Source organism: Cetorhinus maximus, chromosome 2 (assembly GCF_964194155.1).
Source record: "Cetorhinus maximus chromosome 2, sCetMax3.hap1.1, whole genome shotgun sequence".
Taxonomy (NCBI): Eukaryota; Metazoa; Chordata; class Chondrichthyes; order Lamniformes; family Cetorhinidae; genus Cetorhinus; species Cetorhinus maximus.
In genome coordinates this window covers 11,378,343-11,400,959 of record NC_135880.1, presented here as the reverse complement: position 1 = coordinate 11,400,959, position 22,617 = coordinate 11,378,343, and the positions used below count along the sequence as shown (strand labels likewise).

Below are 22,617 nucleotides of genomic sequence, written 5' to 3'. Positions count from 1 at the left end.
CGAGCTACCCACCCCCAAAGTGAGCGCCCAAGGCCCCTGGTGTATGACACTGCCGAATGAAGGGTAGGAATAGGCCAGCCCGAATGCAGGGATTGGGTGACCCAAGGTTATGATGTTAGCTACTAACTGGGGTACAGGTCAGACAGCGCAACTTGTCTCAGTGGTCCTTCATTAAAATAAGGGGAACCAGAAAGGGTTTCCAATTGTAAAATGGGTTTCAAAGCCATCCACAGGTTGTCAGCAGTAGCAGCATTGGAGGTGGACAGGGCAATCCACAACAGGGCTACAGCAAGAAACCATGTCATAAGATTCAATCCCACTTCACCAAGGACTATACTGTGTCCAGTTTTGATGATCTTATTTGAAAAAGGATACAATTGCGGCAGCTGCAGTTCAGGGAAGGTTTATTCAACTCATTCCTGGAATGAAGGGTTTATTTTATGGAGAAAGATTGGACAGGTTGGGAATGAGGCGATCTTATTGAAACATACAAGATGCTGAAGGGACTTGATCGGGTGGATACCGGGCGGATGTTTCCTCTCGTAGGAGACTAGAACTAGGGGAAAGGGTTTAAAAACAACAGGCCTGTCTCCATTTTAAGACAGAGATGAGGGGAAAATTTTTCTTTGAGAGCCGTTAGTCTGTGGAATTATCCTCCCCAGAAAGCAGTAGAGACTGGGTGATTGAGTACTTTCAAGGCCGAGATAGACAGGTTTTTGATAGACAAGGGAGTCAAGGGTTATGGGCACAGGTAAGCGGAGTTGAGACACAACCAGATCAGCCATGATCTAATTGAATGGTGGAGCAGGCTCAAAGGGGCCGAATGGCCGACTCCTGCTCCTAAGTCCTCTGGTTCCTTGGACGCAGGATGTAAGCACACATATGGTAGCCTACTTGGATTCTGAAGGGTAAGAATAGGACGGTAGTAAAGGGATGTCCTCCAAGATGGTCATAAAGCATTCATCATTGCTTTTCTTTGATCCACTTACTACTTTCCCTCATCTGATCACCCTTGTCTGTGACTGATGCTGTTATCTTAGAAGATGGGGAAGCTTCCTTAATGTCATCTGCTCTAACCATCACACCATGATTGAACCACCATCTCCTCCTTCCCTTCCCCTCCCCTCCCCCCACCCGCCACACCATCACCACCTCCAACCCCATGTCCACGGCACCAGGTAAATTCAGCCCCTCGTCTCCAGAGTGGGACTTGAACTCAAAGCTCTGACTCAGGGACGAGTGCGCCACCTACCCACCGAGCCCCGGCTGACAAAGGATAGTGAGCAGCGGCATTGTGAAAAGCAGGAGTGGTTAAAATGGCAAAGGGGATGATGTACAAGGCAAGATTCAGGTGGTAATGGAGAAGTAAAAAGAAAAAAAAATCCCTCTGTTTCTCTCTCTCCGCTGATGCTGTCGATTATTTCAGGTTTCCAGCACGTGCGGCATTTTGCTTTTGATTTGAATGGGGCAGCCAGAGACCGCTATTCTTAAATTACTAACCTTGCTCAGCAAGGGAGGGCAAATAGTAAAAAAAAATCTGCTGACAACACAAAAGGACTGGGAGGTCCAGAAATGTAGTGGATATTATGGGGCCACATCCGCTGGATTTGCAGAGGCTCAGCCTACCTGGGACCAGGGAACCGCGGTGAAACCCCGCAGAATAGCAAAGAAGATCGAACAGATTGGTAACGGGGTTAAAGCAAAATACTGGGGATGCTGGCCCTGAAGCGGAGTCACATGGACTCGAAACATTAACGCTGTTTCTCTCATGCCGATGCCGTCAGACCTGCTGAGTTTCCCCAGCATTTTCTGTGTTCATTATTGGCTGGGAGAATTGTTACAACCGGTTTTTAACCAAGTTTGCCACATACACAATGAAGGATTCCTTCATGTTTGCAAAGGCCATACAGGATTTGCATATCGATAGCAATGCTGTGTCCATGTGCTCATTCGACATTGCTAGCCTATTCACCAATGTTCCACTTGAGGCATGGATATTTTTAGCGCTGCAGCACTATATCACGGGGATCTCAATATGCCACCATTGTGTGAATCAGTATTCATTGAAATTACGAACTTGGCAACTTGCGCAGTTGAGTTCAGTTTTAATGACACCGTGTATGCACAAATAGATGGTGTTGCCTTATTTGTTGGGTTCCATGAGAAACGTGTCTGCGATGGAATGACACCTAACCTCCTACGTCTCGCATATTTCCTGTTTGTAGATGATACGTTCGCTATATTTAAATCTGCAGCTGCATGTAATAATTTCTTAAGCCCCCTGACTTAATGGGCTCCATCCTGCGTTCAAATCCACTAATGAAATGGAGCAGTCAAATGAACTCCCTTTCCATGATGTCCTAGTGAAAAATCTACCAGGGAATTCTCTACCACAGTCTACCACAAGCCTACCTTCACTGGTCAATATACGTGTTCGGATTCTTACAGTTCCACACTCTGTGAGATTGGCCTTATTGGCAACCTAGTAATAGGGTCCAAGCCATTTGCTCACCACACAAGCTTGATGCTGAAATAGGGCACATCAAAGGCACCCTGCTGGATAATGACCACCCTGATCAGATCCTTTCATATTGTATATCATGCAAACTCACGAGCGGACCTAGGGCTGTCACTTTTGGCCCTGAAAAGTGCCCAGTCTACCTCAGATTACCCTGGAAGGGCAAGGTATCTCAAGAACTTGAACAACAGTTGTTTCACACTGATATGCAGCAGCAACACAAGTGACATTTGCTACTAACAGAATGTTGCCGTCAAGCCAAAAAGATGTCCTACCTAGCACGCAAATGAGTAATGTGGTGTATGAATTTCAGTGCCAGTGTGGTGTTAGGTATGTAGGCCATTCATCCTAAATACTGGTGGATCATATCAAACAGCATGTCCCAGCCGCTGTTCACAACAGGCAAGGTAGAGACCGTACCCAACCAGCCCATGCTTGCAAAACTCAAGAGTGTCCAAAATTAGATGTGATCCCACGATTGGGCAACATTTGCTAAATAATCCTCAGGTTGCGAGGAATTACACTGACAATGAGTTTAAGATTGTCAGTTGGGTTCGCAGTGTGGCACATTCGCTGCATTGGAAGCTACGTATATTGATACGCAGGAGCTTGCTCTTTGCAGACAGAAAGGACATGTACACACATTGCACCCGTTTCAGCTAAACAAAGTAAGTGACAGCCATTCACCGACTCATTCCCCAGGGCAATGCCTTGGCCAATCAGGGTCAAGCTACCTGGTTTAAATTTCAAACAGCGCTTGGCGGTTAACTGCCAGTCATCATCACTGGTCCATTCTCCATGGCAACGCCTCTACCAATCAGAGTCCACTTGCCAATCATTCAGCACTCTCTCCTCATACAGGACAAATTGTTGTTCTCCCCTTATATTGGCTTTCTTGCAAAGTGTCCTGAAGAGTGCAAGGCAAAAAGATTAGCTATGTCTCCTTTTTCAGCAATACTCAAGAAGCTTCCTGAAACTGCTGAAAGTCTGGGCCTGAACACAATGGTTTCAGCAGCTCCCGCCCCCTTCCCCCCCATATTTCCGATAGCTTAGAGTTCCTATTCCTTCTCTGCACCCCCCCCCCACAGGAAACAATAATGTCTCCACTCCCATTCATCGCATGCAGGCTTGCCCCTTTTGAACAAATTTATGCACTTCATGCTCACTTGACAGCATAATAACCCCCCTTGGTGGCCCTCGCTGGACAGGATTATTCTCTCCTTCCATAGTAGCGCAGATTTATCAGCTTTCCTCAGCTGCCTTAGTTTTTTTTAATACCTTCATAGGATGTGGGTGTTGCCGACAAGCCCAACATTTGTTACCCAACCCTAATTGCCTTTGAACCGAGTGGCTTGCGAGGCTACATTTCAGAGGGCAACTAAGAGTCAACCACATTGTTGTGGGTCTGGAGTCACATGTAGGCCAGACCAGGTAAGGAGGGCAGATTTCCTTCCCCAAAGGACATTCGTGAACCAGATGTTTGTGTGCGCAACAATCAATGATAGTTTCATGGTCATCATTGCTGAGGCTAGCTTTCAATTCCAGATCTAATTATTTTTTTATTCATTCACGGGATGTGGGCTTCGCTGGCTGGGCCAGCATTTATTGCCCATCCCTAGGTGCCCTTGAGAAGATGGTGGTGAGCTGCTGCCTTGAACCGCTGCGCTTCATGTGATGTAGGTACACTCACGCACTGTGAGGAAGTGAGTTCCAGGATTTCGACCTGGCAACAGCAAAGGAACTGCAATATATTTCCAAGTCAGGATGGTGAGTGACTTGGAGGGGAGCTTCACGGTGGTGGTGTTCCCATCTATCTGCTGCCCTTGTCCTTCTAGGTGGCAGTGGTCGTGGGTTTGGAAGGTGCTGTCTAAATAGCCTTGGTGAATTCCTGCAGTGCACCTTGTAGATGGTACTCACTGCTGTTACTGTGCGTCGTTGGTGGAGGGAGTGAATGTTTGTGGGTGTGGTGCCAATCAAGCGGGCTGATTTGTCCTGGACAGTGTCCAGCTTCTTCAGTGTTGTAGGAGCTGCACTCATCCAGGCAAGTGGGGAGTATTCCATCACACTCCTGACTTGTGCCTTGTAGATGGTGGACAGGCTTTAGGGAGTCATGGGGTGAGTTACTCGTCACAGGATTCCTAGCCTCTGACCTGCTCTAGTAGCCACAGTATTTATATGGCTAGTCCAGTTCAGTTTCTGGTCAATGATAACTATAATGTTGATAGTGGGGGATTCAGTGATGGTAATGCCATTGAACATCAAGGGGTGATGGTTGGATTCTCTCTTGTTGGAGATGGTCATTGCCTGACACTTGTGTGGCGTGAATGTTACTTGCCAATTGTCAGCCCAAGCCTGGATATTGTCCAGGTCTTGCTGCATTTGAACATGGACTGCTTCAGTATCTGAGGAATAGTGAATGGTGCTGAACATTGTGCAATCATCAGTGAACATCCCCACTTCTGACCTTATGATGGAAGGAAGGTCACTGATGGAGCAGCTGAAGATGGTTGAGCTGAGGACACTACCCTGAGGAACTCCTGCAGTGCTGTCCTGGAGCTGAGATGACTGACCTCCAACAACCACAACCATCTTCCTTTGTACTAGGTATCACTCCAACCAGCAGAGAGTTTTCCCCCTGATTCCCATTGACTCCACTTTTGCTAGGGCTCCTTGATGCCACACTCGGTCAAACGTGGCCTTGATGTCAAGGGCAGTCACTCTCACCTCACCTCGGGAGTTCAGCTTATTTAGCTCATTTTATTAACTGAATTTAAATTGCATGAGTTGCAGTGGTGGGATTTGAACCCATGTCCCCAAAGCATTAACCTGGGCCTCTGACTAGATTGCTAGTGCGCTACACCACCATCTCCCCCACCAGTACACTCCCCTCCAGTTCTGTAAACCATTAATATCCTTCCCTTCTAATCCATTCTAAAGTGTACAAGCTTATTCCGCACAGCCTTCTCTCCAATTCCCTGTTGACACGTAAACACACATTACAGAAATTTGAAACTCTTCCAGGGCTTGTTCCTCCCCCTCGGGCGTTTGCAGCAAAACACGTAGGAACAAGATTCAAGAAAAGCAAAACTTCCCTTCAGCACAGCCCCATTGGCACATTCTTTCCATTATTCATCTCCCCACTGAGAGGAAGGGGGGCGGGTGGAGTGGGGTGAAGGGGTTGGAAAAACATCAAAAGCTTGCCTTTCCCCAGGGAACGAATGGAACTGAGCCAACAGGGCAATAAGTGGTAGCTGATGGGAGCCAGCAATCCAGCACAGGATTGCAACTCCGCCCTTTCCCCTCTTACAGGCCTCAAGTGTCATCTGGAGTCACCACAGCGTCTGCTCAGACCCATGGGATCGCCAGCGCTCAGAGCTCCCTGTGGCCCTGCCACTCACTCCACTCAACCCTAACCCCCTTCGCCAAGGGGTTGCCCCAAAGGATGTCAAACCAACCCCCTCCCCAAATCAAATCAAATTATTAGGAAACCTCTGGAAGTAACACCGATAAAAAGATCGAGTCCAGTTATTGTTCTGATTTTAGTTATTACATTAGATGCAACTTTCCGGAACTTCGCTTATGTGGCAAGATAAGAGAAGTTGCGATTGTTCTCAGAGGAGAGAAGGCTGAGTGGCGATTTAAGAGCAAATTGTGAAGGGTTTAGATGGGGTAATTATCACAGAATCAGAATCACAGTGCAGAAGAGGCCCTTCGGCCCATCGAGTCTGCACACCAACAAATGAGAAACACCTGACCTACCTACCTAATCCCATTTACCAGCACTTGGCCCATAGCCTTGAATGTTATGACGTGCCAAGTGCTCATTCAGGTACTTTTTAAAGGATGTGAGGCAACCCGTCTCCACCACCCTCCCAGGCAGCGCATTCCAGACCGTCACCACCCTCTGGTTTTTCCTCACATCCCCCCTAAACCTCCTGCCCCTCACCTTGAACTTATGCCTCCTTGTGACTGACCCTTCAACTAAGGGGAACAGCTGCTCCCGATCCACCCTGTCCATGCCCTTCATAATCTTGTACACCTCGATCAGGTCGCCCCTCAGTCTTCTCTGCTCCAACGAAAACAACCCAAGTCTATCCAACCTCTCTTCATAACTTAAATGTTTTATCCCAGGCAACATCCTGGTGAATCTCCTCTGCACCCCCTCCCAGTGCAATCACATCCTTCCTATAATGTGGCGACCAGAACTGCACACAGTACTCCAGGTGTGGCCTCACCAAGGTTCTATACAACTCCAACATGACCTCCCTACTTTTGTAATCTGTGCCTTGATTGATAAAGGCAAGTATCCCATATGCCTTTTTCACCACCCTTCTAACATGCCCTCCGCCTTCAGAGATCTATGGACACACACGCCAAGGTCCCTTTGTTCCTCAGAACTTCCTAGTGTCATGCCGTTCATTGAATACTTCCTTGTCAAATTACTCCTTCCAAAGTGTATCACCTCACACTTTTCAGGGTTAAATTCCATCTGCCACTTATCAGCCCATTTGACCTTCCCATCTATATCTTCCTGTAGCCCAAGACACTCAACCTCACTGTTAACCACACGGCCAATTATGAAAAACTGTTTCCAACCGCAGAAGGATCAGATCAGAGGAGCCAGGTTTAAGGAAATCAATGAAAGAACAAAAGGGAGGCAATGTCTTTTTATAAAACGTATTATCACAATCTGGAATGCACTGCCTGAGAAAACAACTTTGAAAAGTTAAGTGGATAAAAGGGGAAAAAAAGATGACAGGGCTATGGTTATGGCAGTGGATGCTCAATCATTGAGCATGCACAAGACAGAAATCGAGAGACTTCTGCATACTAATGACATCAAGGGAAATGGGGACAGTGAGGAAAAATGGCAGAGAGACAGATGATTAGCCGTGATCTGTTTGAATGGTGGGACAGGCTCGATGGGCCAAATGGACTCCTGCTCCAATGTTCCTTTGAAAGGGCAAAGGAGTGGGATTAATTAATTGGTTAGCTTTTTCAAACAGCCAGCACAGATACAAAGGGCCAAATGGCCTCTTCCATGCTGTATCGCTCTGTAATCCTGCTGGATTAAATGGGGCAATTCCCCCTCCCCCAACCCCATTTAATCCAACAGAGCCCCAGAGCGAGCGTGTGATCGGTAAACCTTTACCCCGAGCTTGGTGACGTCAGTCTGGATGAGCCAGGACCACATGCGATATAGGAAGGTTACCAAACGAGGTTTTCTGCAATTGTCAAACTCGGGAGGGGGGCTAATAATAAAAACAAACGCTTGGCAAGAGACCAACCTGGTTTGTTCCATTGTGGGCTTCATTCGCTGTGGTCAGTGACTATCAAGGGGGGTCTTTACCCAATGGGCCCCCCAGCTTTGGCTTGTTGCGCTTGGCCAGCTTGCTACATGTGTCTGCCTTAAAGGGAATATTCCTTGCGTGCAGCCTGTTTGTTCCCTATGGGGCACATCCCCTATTCTTGTCACGCACCTGTGCGGCTCAGAGGGAACACTGGTCCTTACAGGAAGTAATGCCGCATAAAACTACCCTAAGGCTACCCAAAAAAAATCACTCCCAACACCTATAAACCATATTCAAGTATTCTCACTTCTTCCAGTGTAGAGGATGATTCGAGCACAAGTTTCTCAGGCAAGGTTTCGATTCCAATATGGCAGTGCTTTCACTCATTCAACCCTTTCCTTTCCCCACCTTGTCAAAAGGTACTCCAAGCTTCAAAACATCATTCAAGTAGGGCCGGCCGACACCCAGCATCGAAAGCATAGAAACTTCTGTGCGCACAGGAGCTAGTCGACAAGGTGTCAGGAGTGCTGGGGTTCAAGCCGTACCAATAGTTGGCCATCGAGCACGTTTCAGCCTGGATTTGCCACACTCGTCCACCACTGTTTTGCTCATAAAATTGTACAGCACAGAAGGAGACCGGTTTGGCCCACTGTGCTCGTACCAGCCCCTTGAAAGAGCTATCCTATTAGTCCCATACCCCGTGCAATTTTCACCCTTTCAAATTCCCTTTTGAAAATTACTATTGCTTTTTAAAAATGTTTTGCTTTTTAGTTTATTCGTTCATGGGTTGTGGGCGACATAGGCAAGGTTCAGCATTTATTGTCCATTCTTAATCGTCCTTGAACTGAATGACTTGCTAGGCCATCTAAGAGTCAACCACTTTGCTGTGGGTCTGGAGTCATATGTAGGGCAGACCAGGTAAGGACGGCAGATTTCCTTCCCTAAAGGACATTAATGAACCAGATGGGTTTTTACAGAAATTAGTCAAATTTTCATGTCACCAACGCCGAGACTACTTTCAGTTACGGATTTTTAAATTCATTGAATTTAAATTCCACCAAGGCAGGATTTGAACCCATGTCGCCAAAGCCTGGACCCCTGGATTACAAGTGAAGTAACATTACCCCCCACTACAACCACCCTCTCAGTCACTGCATTCCAGATCAGAACAACTGGCTGCTTAAGAATAATTCTCATCTCCCCACTCCCATGGTCATGTGTTGATCCGTCCTATAAACAATCTCTTCTTGGCTTCCTTTTTCCATTGGGGTAAAGGGTCTGTGATGTCAAGCATAGAGAACCATGACTTACTTCACGCACTCTGTGAAGATTTCCTTACAAGGGCTCTGCTCCAGTTTCTCCTTACACTGCTTCACCGTCTCCACAGACACTTCAGGTAAGTGGGCCACTGACTGCAAATTAACAACACCAGCATTGTAAAGGTGATTTAATCAACAACAATAATTTGTATTTATTGAACATTTGTAACACAGTAAAACATCCCAAGGTGCTTCCCAGGAGCATTATCAAACAAAATTTGACACTGAGCCACAGGATGAGACACAAGGGCAGACGATCAAAAGCTCGATTCAAAGAGGCAGGTGCCGAGGAGGTAGCTCGAGGGAAGGGTTTCAGAGCTTAGGTCCCAGGCAGCAGGAAGGCTCAGCCCCCACCAGTGGTGGAGCTGTGAAAATTAGCCATGTGCAAGAGTCCAGAGCTCAACATTTCAGAGGGTTGTGGGGTTGGAGGAAATTACTGAGATGGGGAGGGACGAGGCCTTGGAGGCATTTGAAAACGAGGATGCAAATTTTAAAGTTGACGCACTGCCAGGCCAGGAGCCAAAGTAAGTCAGCGAATCAGTAGAATGGCTACAACACAGGAGGCGGCCATTCGACCCATCCCATCCATGCCGGCTCTCTGCAAGAGCAACTCACTAGTCCCACTCCCTCGTCTGCTCCCTGTAAACCCTGCAAATTATTTTGCCTCAGGTTAAAAAAAAAAATAGATGAGCGTGACAGGATAATAGTTGGGATATGGGCTGCAGAATTTAGAATGGATGAACGTGACAGGATGATAGTTAGAGTAAGGGCTGCAGAGTTTAGGATGAGGTCAAATTGACAGAGCGAGGTTGGCCAGGGCCTCTGTCTAAATCAGTTCCCCATACTGTGTTAGCATTTCCCCCCCTCAATAGCTGGTCTTGCTTCGTGGTTGAACAGGTTCATGCAGCAGGTAGATGGGACTATGTGGATCAGGAGGATTCTGGGTACAAATCCTGCACCTGTGCCAAGTTCACCGGAGAGGCAGCACAGATTTTTGGGTATCAGCAATGCCAGACAGGCAGTAGGAGCCAGGCCTATATATGAACATTCAAATTAGGAGTAGGCCACTCGGCCCCTCAAGCCTGCTCTGCTATTCAATAAGATCAAGGCTGATTGGATTGTAACCTCAACCCACACTCCTACCTACCCCCGATAAACTTTCACCCCCGCCCCCCCCCACCACCACCGCTCGTCAGGAATCTGCTATCTAGAGGTGCCTTCACTATCAGGTCATTAATAAATCCTCTTTCATTGCACATTACCAGGTCTAGTACAGCCTGCTCCCAGGTTGGCCACGTTCAATGCTAAACATTTCTGCTCGGTGTTGGGAAAGCCATACTTTTAAAGCTATTTTTCATTCAAAATATGGAAAGACACGATTATTTGGATATTTAGATGCTGACCTGGAGTTTTTTTTTAAAAAAAGGTAATAAGTTCACCTGGAACTGTCAACAATCAGGCCTCTGCCTGCCCTGCAGGGTATCTGAGGAAGATCCATTTGCTTGTTTTGAACTGCAATCACTTTCATTGATGGGGGAAAAAAAAAACTGAAGAAAGGCAAAGGGGGAGTAACTTGCTGGAAATTGCATGGCAGCGAAAAATAAAGCTTAACTTTTGAACCTACTGATTGTGAAGTCAGTCAGTCAGGGAATAATTGGAGAAAGGAAAGCTACCTTGGCTCCCTCTCTTGCTGAAATTGTGTGTGGCTATCAACCTGTAGCCAGAGAATCCTCAGCTGAGTGTAACTTGTCTGCATTTTGGACCTGCAAAGCTGAGACAGGGAAAATTGATCCATCCACATGTGTATATTCTCTCCACATCCAAAGCTCTGTGGGTGAGAACTTCCAGGAATTCAATGGGACCAACCTTCACACAAGGGAACTCCAAACCGACAGCGTCAAGGCCCTGTGAACTTTATCCTTTATTGGATAATGCCTATCCTCTAAAGGCCAACTCTATCCATTTGTCCTGTGCGTGTATATGCGTGTGCCTGCATGCATGTCGGGGGAATTTTTAAAAAAAAAAGAGATATATAATTTTACTTTTGGATTACGTTTATGTGTTAACCAGTACTTGCAACTTGTTAAAAAAGTAGTTTCGTTTTACAACAAACAGTCATTCTGAGTCTATTGAAGGAGCCTGGTTAAAGTCCCTTTTATTCTGGGTACCAGTAGAGAAGTAAACAATTGGCCATTTTAGTGAGTAAATTAAACTTTCAAACTAAAATGTGGTGGCATAGTGGTATTGTCACCAGACTCGTAACCCAGAGACCCAGGGTAATACTCTGGGGACCCAGGTTCGAATCCCACCATAGCAGATGGTGAAATTTGAATACAGTAAAAATCTAGAATTGAAAGTCTGATGATGACCACAAACCCATCTGGTTCACTAAAGTCTTAAAAAAAAAAGTAACCTGCGGAGCAGTGGGGCTAGATAATAGGCGCACTCCTCCCATCCCGGTCGTAACATCAGCACAACCAAAAGTGAAACCTCACCAGGAAGAAGCAAGTCAGCAAAGCAGCTGGGTTTGACCAATCGTTTAGATGTGTGCAGAAAAGGATCAGGTTCATTCTGGAAGGATAAGGGCAGGGGGTGCAGGGGAACACCACCACCTGAAAGCTCCCCTCCAAATCGCACACTACCCTGACTTGGAACTATATTGCCATTCCTTCATTGTCACTGGCTCAAAATCCTGGAACTTACTCCCTAAAAGGGCTGTGGAAGTCGTGTGGAATACCTTCATCACATGGACTGAGCGCTCAAGAAAGCATCTCATCACCACCTCCTCAAGGACAATTAGGGATGGGCAATAGATGTTGACCTTGCCATCTTCTGTGAAAGAAAAATGCCCTCAGACTCACTCTCTGTCTGTGTCTCCTTCACTATCACTGGGTCAAAATCCTGGAACTCCCTTCCTAACAACACTGTGGGTGTACCTACACCACATGGACTGCTGCAGCGGTTCAAGAAGGCAGCTCACCCACCACCTTCTCAAGGGCAATTAGGGATGGGCAATAAATACTGGTCTAGCCAGCGATGCCTACGGCCCATGAAAGAATAAAGAGAAACTGGATAAAAGCACGAGTAGGACACTCATTAGATGCTGATGAGATAGCACCACCCTTCACAGTTACCATGGGAAGTCTGTTCCATACAACCTCCATCACTAGTTTCTGTTAATTGTCGATGGTCCATCCTGGTTAACCTACCCAGGGAAAACACCTTCCCTTCAACTCCTGTCACACCCAGCTATCTCTTTTAAAGTGTTGCGACCACAGCCGATGTTGGCTGCTGAGCGAGCCAAATCCCAGAGGGATTTTAAAATTAAAAGATTTATTAACAAAAAGAAAAAAAAAAACTTAAGCACACAAGATTAAAGTTACACAGTTGAAACAGTCTTACAAAACATTCCCCCCCCCCCAAAAAAAACCCCACTTGGTCAGAACACACAAGTAAACCTATTGGTACCAGCTCCCGTATAGGTTTTAACCATAACAATCCAGTAATATCACCCAAAGCAATAACTGCTCGTACTTTAATAACGTATACCACACGACGTCTCGCTCTCTTCCACTCCGCTGCGGAAAACCGAAGGCTTTAGGGTGAAAGGGGAAAGGTTTAGGGGGAACATTAGGGGGAACTTCTTCACTCAGAGAGTGGTGAGTGTGTGGATCGAGCTACCATCTGACGTGGTAAATGTGGGCTCACTCTTAAGTTTTAAGAATAAATTAGATACATGGATGGGAGAGGTCTGGAGGGTTATGGACTAGGTGCAGGTCAATGGGACTAGCAGAATAATATTTAGGCACAGACTAGAAGGGCCGAATGGCCTGTTTTCTGTGCTGTAGTGTTCTATGGTTCTATGAAGTTCAGAAACAGATTGCTTTCCGAAAAACGAAGACTCTTCTGGCTTGAAACTGGATGGCTGCTTCAAATTCACAACTTTCCTCAGTGCAGAGTTGGTTTCAGAACATCTCCCCCACACAGCCACTACAACTCAACTAAACATCTTTCCTTAAATATCCTTTCCCCCTTTGATCTTCGATTCCATTGCCCTCAGCAGCTCTTTGAACTCAATTTTTCCAACCTATTTACTCATACATTCAACTTCACCATAGCCTCTCATTACAAATGCATGCATCTAGCAAATTTACCTTTCAACTCTCTGCTCCTACAGACGAGCTGTCTTTACTAACCTTCCCCCAGTTTGATTACACACACACACACAAACTCAGCCTTCTTTACAGAATACCACCATATTCCCAAAATTATTTTCTTTTTAAATTAACATCCACCTTCACAAAAGGTTTGTGCCTTCCCTACTCTACAAGGAACGACTTCATGGACTATTGTGGTTCACCTTGGGTAGCTTTGAGCTATTTGTGGGTTCAACTCTCACTCCAGAGACTTGAGCACATAGGCTAGGCTGACACTCCAGTGCAATACTGGGGGGGGTGGGGGGTTCTGCACTATCAGAGGTGCAGGATGAGATGTTAAACCAAGGAGCTATCTGCCCTGTCAGGTGGGCACTACTGAGCCCATGCCACTATTGAAGAAGAGCAAAGAAGTTCTCCCTGGTGTCCTTGCCAATTTTATCCCTCATCCAACATCACTAAAATGGATGATCTATTATCACTGTTATCTGTGGGACCATGTTGTGTTAAAATTGGCTGCCTTCTTACTTATACAACAGTAGAACAGAAAGGAGTGCATGGCAACCTGGGCATCCCACCCACCTGCTCCCCCTCCCACCATCTGTCCCACCTGTGAAGTGACTGTAGGTCGTGCATTGGAACTCTCCAGTCACCTGAGAACTCAATTTTTAAGCGTGGAAGCAAGTCATCCTCGACCCCGAGGGACAGCCTAAGAGAGAGATTACAACAGTGCGGCACCCCAAGTACTTCATTGACTGAAGTGCTTTGGGACTTCTTGAGCTCGGGAGTTTTACAGTTGAGGCTCTGTTAACAATTGAGGCTCATTTAAAGATTGCTCACTTGAGTGAGTAACAGAAGGATGACAAATTCCTGTAACCATACTCTGTCATACATTTGACACCTCCAGCAAAGATTGATGGGGCAACAGAAAAAGGGGGTGGGAACATAAATGAAATAAAAATTGGCAAGAAAGGGAAGATAGAAAACAATTAATTAAATTTTAGGACGCATTTTTAAATCTCGAAAGCGAGAACAGAAAGTGTTACCAACGTATTTTTCTCCACAATTGTGCAAACAATAATGGATTAACGCAAGATTGCACAGAAAAGCTACAAAAGAACATACCCCATTGTTGAAATAAGTCTCTAAAAGCTGGAGTCCACAATCTCGTCGCTTCTCATCTGGAGCCACTTCATAATCTGCCTGGAAACAAATGGCATTTACATTTAGAACATTGTCAGCAATATGGTGGAGCCAAGATAAGAATCTAAACCATCTGGTGCACCCAAAGTCGCTGCTTCTCATGGGACCAGAGAGGGGAATTTAATGGCACCTTCTCTTGGATCAGCTACAGGCAAGAAACCTTGTGGTCTTGCTTTGCTACTTCTACTGGTTTTCCTTTCTTTGCTCATTGTGTTCAAATCCCTCCATGGCCTCATCCTTCCCCATCTCTGTACCCCCTGATGGCCACACAACTCTCTAGATCTCTGCGCTCCTCCGATTCAGGGTTCTTATGCATACTCTACCAGCACTGGCACCCATGCCTTCAGTGGTCTGAGCTCTAAACTCTGGAACTCCCTCGCACGCCTCACTGCTTCTCTCTCTCTCTCCTCCTTTATGATACTGCTTAAAACCTACCTTTTTGACCAAGCATTTGGTCACCTGTACTAATATTCCCTTTGGTTCGGCGTCAATTTTTGTCCAATGAAGCACCTCAGGACATTGCGCTATATAAAAGGCACTGTATAAATGCAAGCTGTTGTTGTTTCTTCATTCTTCACCCACTGTCCATACCATTTTTATGCATAGTGTTGCACTTTTCACTTCCTTATCTCCCTCTGCAGCTCAGAGGAAGCACTTAGCTCAAGCTTTCACTTCCTATGACGAACCACCAGCAAACAGCAGCATTAGAAATGGAAAGGGAGGTGCACTTCAAAAGAAAGTTTTATACCTCTTCCATGTTCCAATTCTGCCCCCACCCCTGCTCTCACCTTTCTTCTTGGTTCCCACATGCTCCTAGAACTTTCTAGATCTTTTAAAAGGTTCCCAAGAGTGGCTCATAGGAACATATAAACAGGGGTAGGCCATTCAGCCCCTCAAGCCTGCTCCGCCATTCAACGAGATCATGGCTGATCACCCAACTCTGCACCATTTTCCCACACTATGATGTCATTAGTATCTATAAATCCATCAGCCTCTGCTTTGAACATACTCAATGACTGAGCCTCCACAGCCCTCCGAGGGGGAGAATTCCAAAGATTCACCACCCTCGGAGTGAAGAAATTCCTCCTCATCTCGGTCCTAAATGACCTGCCCCTTATTCTGAGTCTGTGTCCCCTGGTTCTAGACACCCAGCCAGAGGAAACATCCTTCCTGCATCTACCCTGTCCAGCCACTTAAAAGTTTTGTAGGCTTCAATGAGGTCATCTCTTATTCTTCTAAACTCTAGAGAACACGGGCAAAGTCTCCTCAAGCTCTTCTCATAGCACAGTCCCGCCATCCTGGAAATTAAGTCTGGTGAACCTCCCCTGTACTCCCTCTATGGCAAGTATATCCTTCCTTAGGTAAGGGGACCAAAACTGTATGCAATACTACAGATGTGATCTAACCACGATTCTATACAATTGAACCAAGACATCTTTACTCCTGTACTCAATTTCCCTTGCGATGAAGGCCAATATACCATTTGCCTTCCTAAATGCTTGTTACACCTGCTTTCAGTGACTTATGGGCAAGGACACCCAGGTCCCTTTGGACATAAATGGTGAGAGATTGGGTAGCGTCTAAGAAATACTCTGCACCTCGGTACCTCTGTTCCTCCTACCAAAGTGGATAACCTCACACTTATCTACATTATATTCCATCTGTCATGTTCCTGCACACTGAGTCTATCCAATTTCTCTTGAAGCCTCTTTGCATCCTCCTCACAACACACATTCCCACCTAGCTTTGTGTCATCTGCAAGCTTGGAAATATTACATTTGGTCCTCACATCCAAATCAGTGTTGTAGATAATGGACATCTGGGGCCCCAAGCACTGATCCTTGTGGTACCCCACTAGTCACAGCCTGCCATCCTAAGAATGACCCATTTATCCCTACTCTCTGCTTTCTGTCCATTAACAAATCTTCAATCCATGCAGGTATATTACCCGCTATCCCATGTGCTCCATTTTTAAAAATTCTTTCACGGGATGTGGGCGTTGGGCGCTGCTGGCTGGGCCAGCATTTATTGCCCATCTCTAGTTGCCTTTGAGAAGGTGGCGGTGAGCTGCCTTCTTGAACCGCTGCAGTCCATGTGGTGTAGGTACACCCACTGTGCTGTTAGGGAGGGAGTTCCAGGTTTTTGATCCAGTGACAGTGAAGGAACGGCGATATATTTCCAAGTCAGGATGGTGAGTGACTTGGAGGGGGCCTTGTGGCTGGTGGTGTTCCCTTACACCTGCTGCTCTTGTCCTTCTAGGAGGTAGAGGTCACGGGTTTGGAAGGTGCTGTTGAAGGAGCCTTGGTGAGTTGCTGCACTGCATCTTGTAGATGGTACACACTGCTGCTACTGTGCATCGGTGGTGGAGTGGATGTTGAAGATGGTGGATGTGGTGCCAATCAAGAGGGTTGCTTTGTCTTGGATGGTGTCGAGCTTCTTGAGTGTTGTGGGAGCTGCACTCATCCAGGCAAGTAGAGAGTATTCCATCACACTCCTGACTTGTGCCTTGTGGACAGGCTTTGGGGAGTCAGGAGGTGAGTTACTCACCACAGAATTCCTAGCCTCTGACCGGCTCTTGTAGTCACAATATTTATGTGGCTAGTCCAGTTCAGTTTCTGGTCAATGGTAACCCCCCAGGACATTGACAGTGGAGGGTTCAGAGATGGTAGTGCCATTGAATGTCAAGGAGAGATGGTTGGATTCGCTCTTGTTGGAGATGGTCATTGCCTGACACTTGTGTGGCACAAATTTAACTTGCCACTTGTCAGCCCAAGCCTGGGTATTGTCCAGGTCTTGCTGCATATGGACATGGGCTGCTTCAGTATCTGAGGAGTCGCGAATGATGCACATTGTGTGATCAGTGAACATCCCCACTTCTGACCTTATGATGGAAGGAAGGTCATTGCTGAAGCAGCTGAAGATGGTTGGGCCAAGGACACTACCCTGAGGAACCCCTGCAGTGATGTCCTGGAACTGAGATGATTGGCCTCCAACAACCACAACCTTCTTCCTTTGTGTTCGGTGTGACTCCAACCACTGGAGAGCTCCCCCGCATCCCCGCCTCCCCCCAATTTCCATTGACTCCAGTTTTGCTAGGGCTCCTTGATGCTGCACTTGGTCAAATGCAGCCTTGATGTCAAGGGCAGTCACTCTCACCTCACCTCGAGAGTTCAGCTCTTTTGTCCATGTTTGAACCAAGGCTGTAATGAGGTCAGGAGCTGAATGATCCAAACTGAGCGTCAGTGAGCAGGTTATTAATGATAGTACTGTTGATGAAACTTTCCATCGCTGTGCTGATATTTCCTTTGCAGATTGTTTACTTACATCCTGTGGGGGACCTGATTGAAAGCCTTCTGAAAATCCAAATGCGCCACATCCCCCTGGTTCCCCCTAATCCATTCTGCTAATAGCATCCTCAAAAAAACTCCCCACAGGTTAGTCAAACATGATTTCCCTTTCATAAATCCATGTTGACTCTGTCCAATCAGATCATTTTCTAAGTGATCAGTTATCATATCCTTTATGATAGATTCTAGTATTTTCTCCACTACCGATGTCAGGCTAACAGCTCTGTGGTTCTTTGTTTGCTCTCCCTCCTTTTTTTAAAATAGTGGGGTTGCATTTTCAACCTTCCAATCAGGAGGCACCACTCCAGGCTCTCTAGGATTTTGAAAGATGACCATCCAATTCATTCACCGTTGCTATAGCTACATCTTTCAACACTCTGGGAATTAGCTCAGCAGGTTCAGGGAACCATCAATGTTCAGTCTCATTTATTTCTCCAGCACTACGTTTTTACTAACACTAATTTATTTCAGGTCCTCATCCCCACTAGTCTCTTGGTTTTCTAGTATTTCTGTGAGGTTTTGTTTTATCTTCCTCCGTGAAGACAGACACAAAGTAATTATTTAGATTCTCTGCCATTTCCCCATTATAAATTCTCCCTATCTCTGCCTGTAAATGACCCACATTTGCCTTTGCTAATCTTTTCCTTCACCTATAGAAACTTTTACAGTCTGTTCTTATGTTTCTTGCTAGCTTACATTCATATGTTATTCTCCCTTTCTCTATCAGTTTCTTGGTTTTGCTTTGCTGAATTCTAAAATGCTCCCAATCCTCAGCCTTACCACTTTCTTCGCAACTTTATAAGCCTCTTCCGTTGACCTAATACAATCTTTAAATTGCTGTGTTAACCACGGTTGATTTACTTTTCCTGTGTGTTGGGTCTTTGTGCCTTAAAGAAATGCATATTTGTTGTAAACCATGTATTAATTCTTTCAATACTAGCCATTGCCTGTCTATCATCATATCTTTGAATGTATTTTCCCAATCCACCACTGTCATTGATCTCTTCATGTCTGTGTTGGAAATTATTTTTTAAAATAGGTAGGGGTGTGTGTGTGTGCGCGCGCATGCATCTCCATTGATTAAAGCCAGCTAGTCTGGAGGCTTTGATGAAAAGAAAGAAGTAGGTGATGGTAATTAGATAAACATGGGGAAGTTTAGAAACAAAGAAAATAGGAGAAGGAGTAGGCCATTTGGCCCTTCAAGCCTGCTCCACCATTCATTATGATCATGGCTGATCATCCAACTCAGTAGCCTGCTCCCGATTTCTCCCCATATCCTTTGATCCCTTTCGCCCCAAGAGCTATATCTAACTCCTTCTTGAAAACTTACAATGTTTTGGCCTCAACTACTTTCTGTGGTAGTGAATTCCACAGGCTCACCACTCTCTGGGTGAAGAAATTTCTCCTCATCTCAGTCCTAAATGGTCTACCCAGTATCCTCAGACTGTGACCCCTGGTTCAGGACTCCCCCACCATCGGGGACATCCTTCCTGCATCTACCCTGTCTAGTCCTGTTAGAATTTTATAGGTTTCTACGAGATCCCCCCCTCATTCTTCTGAACTTCAACGAATATAATCCTAATCGACTTAATCTCTCCTCATATGTCAGTCCCGCCATTCCAGGATTCAGTCTGGTAAACCTTCGCTGCACTCCCTCTATAGTAAGAGCATCCTTCCTCAGATAAGGAGGCCAAAACTGCACACAATATTCCAAGTGTGGTCTCACCAAGGCCCTGTATAATTGCAGCAAGACATCACTGCTCCTGTACTCGAATCCTCTGGCTATGAAGGCCAACATACCATTTGACTTCTTTACCGCCTGCTGCACCTGCATGCTTACCTTCAGCGACTGGTGTACGAGGACACCCAGGTCTCATTGCACATTCCCCTCTCTCAATTTATAGCCATTCAGATAATAATCTGCCTTCCTGGTTTTGTTACCAAAGTGGATAACCTCACATTTATCCACATTATATTGCATCTGCCATGCATTTGCCCACTCACTCAGCTTGTCCAAATCACCCTGAAGCATCTCTGCATCCTCCTCACAGCTGACCCTCCCACCCAGCCTTGTGTCATCTGCAAATTTGGAGATATTACATTTAGACACTAGTCACTGCCTGCCAATCAGAAAAAGACCCGATTATTCCTACTCTTTGTTTCCTGTCTGCCAACCAGCTTTCTATCCATCGCAATACACTACCCCCAATCTCATGTGCTTTAGGTGTCAAGGGGGTAATTTACATTTTTAAATATACCATTCAAAAGAAAGGGTGAATTTTGCACCTAGCTAGAAGACGCCAAGTACTGTGTTTATTTTTTTCAGCTTACTAATAAAATTTGTGGAGTGAAAGGATGCTATTGTTAGAAGAGGTAAAATTAAAAGCATAATGATACAATGGAAAATTTACATTCAAAGAGAAAGATATGCTTCAAGGAGAAAGGAGATTATGTGGAAGGCAGAGGCATTTTAAGATCCAACAAGTGTAAGAAGCCTGCAGCCTGTAAGCCTCAAGCTGCTGTCTGCATGGACCCAGAGCTGAAAGAAACTCATTTTGAATTCAACTGTCCAGAGTGTGCTTTGCCAAAGGTCTCTTTAAATCTATGAGATTTGCTGTTGCCTTAATGGGGCTAAGAGTCAGATTAATTAGGAGATTTTTGTAGTTATTATAGTAGTAATTTTGTAGACGTATGTATGTGTTTACAATCTTTCTTGTATTAATAAATGTTTAATTTAGTTTTATAAAAAAAAACCTCTTGAAACTTGGTGGTCTTATTACTACTGAATTCAAAGCCTGCATCTCGAAACATACAAATTGCAAAAATGGGTATGACAGTTGTTTCAAGTTTCCCTCTGAGATTTGAACAACTCAGCCTTTACAATCGGCTGTATCATAATAACCACAGCCAACTTGCACCTCATACCTTCATAGTTTTCTTTGTTTAGAGTCAAGACCCTCGTTTTGGATTGAACTACATCATTTTAAAACTTAATGGAAAATTCGATCATATTATGGTCACTCTTCCCTAAAGCTTCTTTAACAACACGATTATTAATTAGTTATTTATTAATTAGTCCCTTCTCATTGTACAATACTAGATCTAAAATAGCCTGTCCCCTAGCTGGTTCCTCAGAATACTGCTCTAGAAAACCACTGCGTACCCATTCCAGGAATTCGTCCTCCACAGCACTGGTGCTCATTAGATTTACCCAGTCTATATATAGATTGAAGTCACCAGTGATTACTGCATTACCCTTGTAACATGCACCTCTAATTTCCTGATTTATACCGTGCTCTACATTACCTTCAATGTTTGCTGCCCCTTGCTATTTCTTAGCTCCACCCAAACAGTTTCAACATCTTGCTCTTCTGATCTAAACTCTCTCACTAATGTACTGATCTCATTCCTTATTATTAGTGCTACCCTCACCTTTTTCTTTTTGACTGTCCTTCCTCAATGTCGAAAATCTTTGAATATTCAGTTCCCAGCCTTGATCACCCTGCAGGCATGTCTCTGTAATGGCAATAAGGTCATACCCACTCACTTCTACTTGTCCCATAAATTCACATTTGTTGTGAACTGGTCTTCACCATAGAAGATACAAGTAACATCTCAGAAATAGTTGTATATGAGGAAATGTAAGGGAGGGAGGAACTCAGGAAAATTACAATCACTAGGGAACTGGTGTCGAGCAAATTGTTGGAGCTAAGGGCTGACAAATCCCAGAGTCCTGATATACTTCATCCTCAGGTCTTGACAGAAGTGACTAGTGAGATAGTTGATGCATTGGTTTTAATTTTCTAAAATTCCCTAGATTCGGGGAAGGTCCCATTAGATTGGAAAATAGCAAACATAACTCCTTTATTCAAAAAGGGTGTGGGAGACAGAAGGCAGGAAGCTACAGGCCAATTAGCTTAACATCTGTCATAGGGAAAATGTTAGAAGCTATTATTGAAGATATTATGGCAGGGGACTTAGAAAAATTCAAGGTAATCAGGTGGAGTAAACATTGTTTTGTGAAAGGGAAATCATGTTTAACCAATTTATTGGAGTTCTTTGGAAGAGTCACATGTGCTGTGGATAAAGGGGAACTGGTGGATGTGCTGTATTTAGGTTTCCAAAAGGCATTTGGTGAGGTGCCACATCAAAGATTATTGCGGAAAATAAAAGCTCATGGTGTACAGGATAACATATTGGCATGGGTAGAAGACTTGTTAGCAAACAGGAAACACAGAGTAAACATAAATGGGGGTAATTTTCTGTATGGCAGGATGTAACGAGTGGTGTACTGGTCAGTGCTGGGGCCTCAACCTTTTACAATTTATATAAACGACTTGGATGAAGGGACTGAAGGTATGGTTGCTAAATTTGCTGAAGACACAAAGATAAGGAGCAAAGTAAGTTGTGAAGAGGGCGTAAGGAGGCTACAAAGTGACATAGGTAGGTTAAATGAGAGGGCAAAGATCTGGCAAATGGAGTATAATGTGGGCATTTGTGAAATTGTCTATTTTGACAGGAGGAATAAAAAAGAAGCTTATTATCTGAATGGTGAGAGATTGCAGAGCTCTGAGATCTAGATGTTTCTAGTGCATGAGTCATGAAAGGCTACAGTAAGTAATTAGGAAAGCTAATGGGATGTTATCATTTATTCTGAGGGGAATTGATTCCAAAAGTAAGGAGATTATGCTTCAGTTGTACAGGGCATTGGTAAAACCACATCTGGAATACTGCATACAGTACTGGTCTCCTAAATGCTTTAAATGCAGTTCAGAGAAGGTTTAC

The 22,617-nt window shown here is 45.1% G+C and overlaps 1 protein-coding gene across 1 annotated transcript in view; it reads right to left on the bottom strand.

Moving 5' to 3' along the window:
* Window positions 1-22,617, bottom strand: part of LOC144692257 (G protein-coupled receptor kinase 5-like) — a 137,082-nt gene that overhangs the window by 35,058 nt on the left and 79,407 nt on the right. The window contains exons 4-5 of the mRNA XM_078560859.1: window positions 14,408-14,485; window positions 9,121-9,221 (exon numbers count right to left, since the gene is read on the bottom strand). Of these exons, the coding sequence (XP_078416985.1) occupies window positions 9,121-9,221; window positions 14,408-14,485 (179 nt within the window). The remainder of the gene's footprint in view (window positions 1-9,120; window positions 9,222-14,407; window positions 14,486-22,617) is intronic.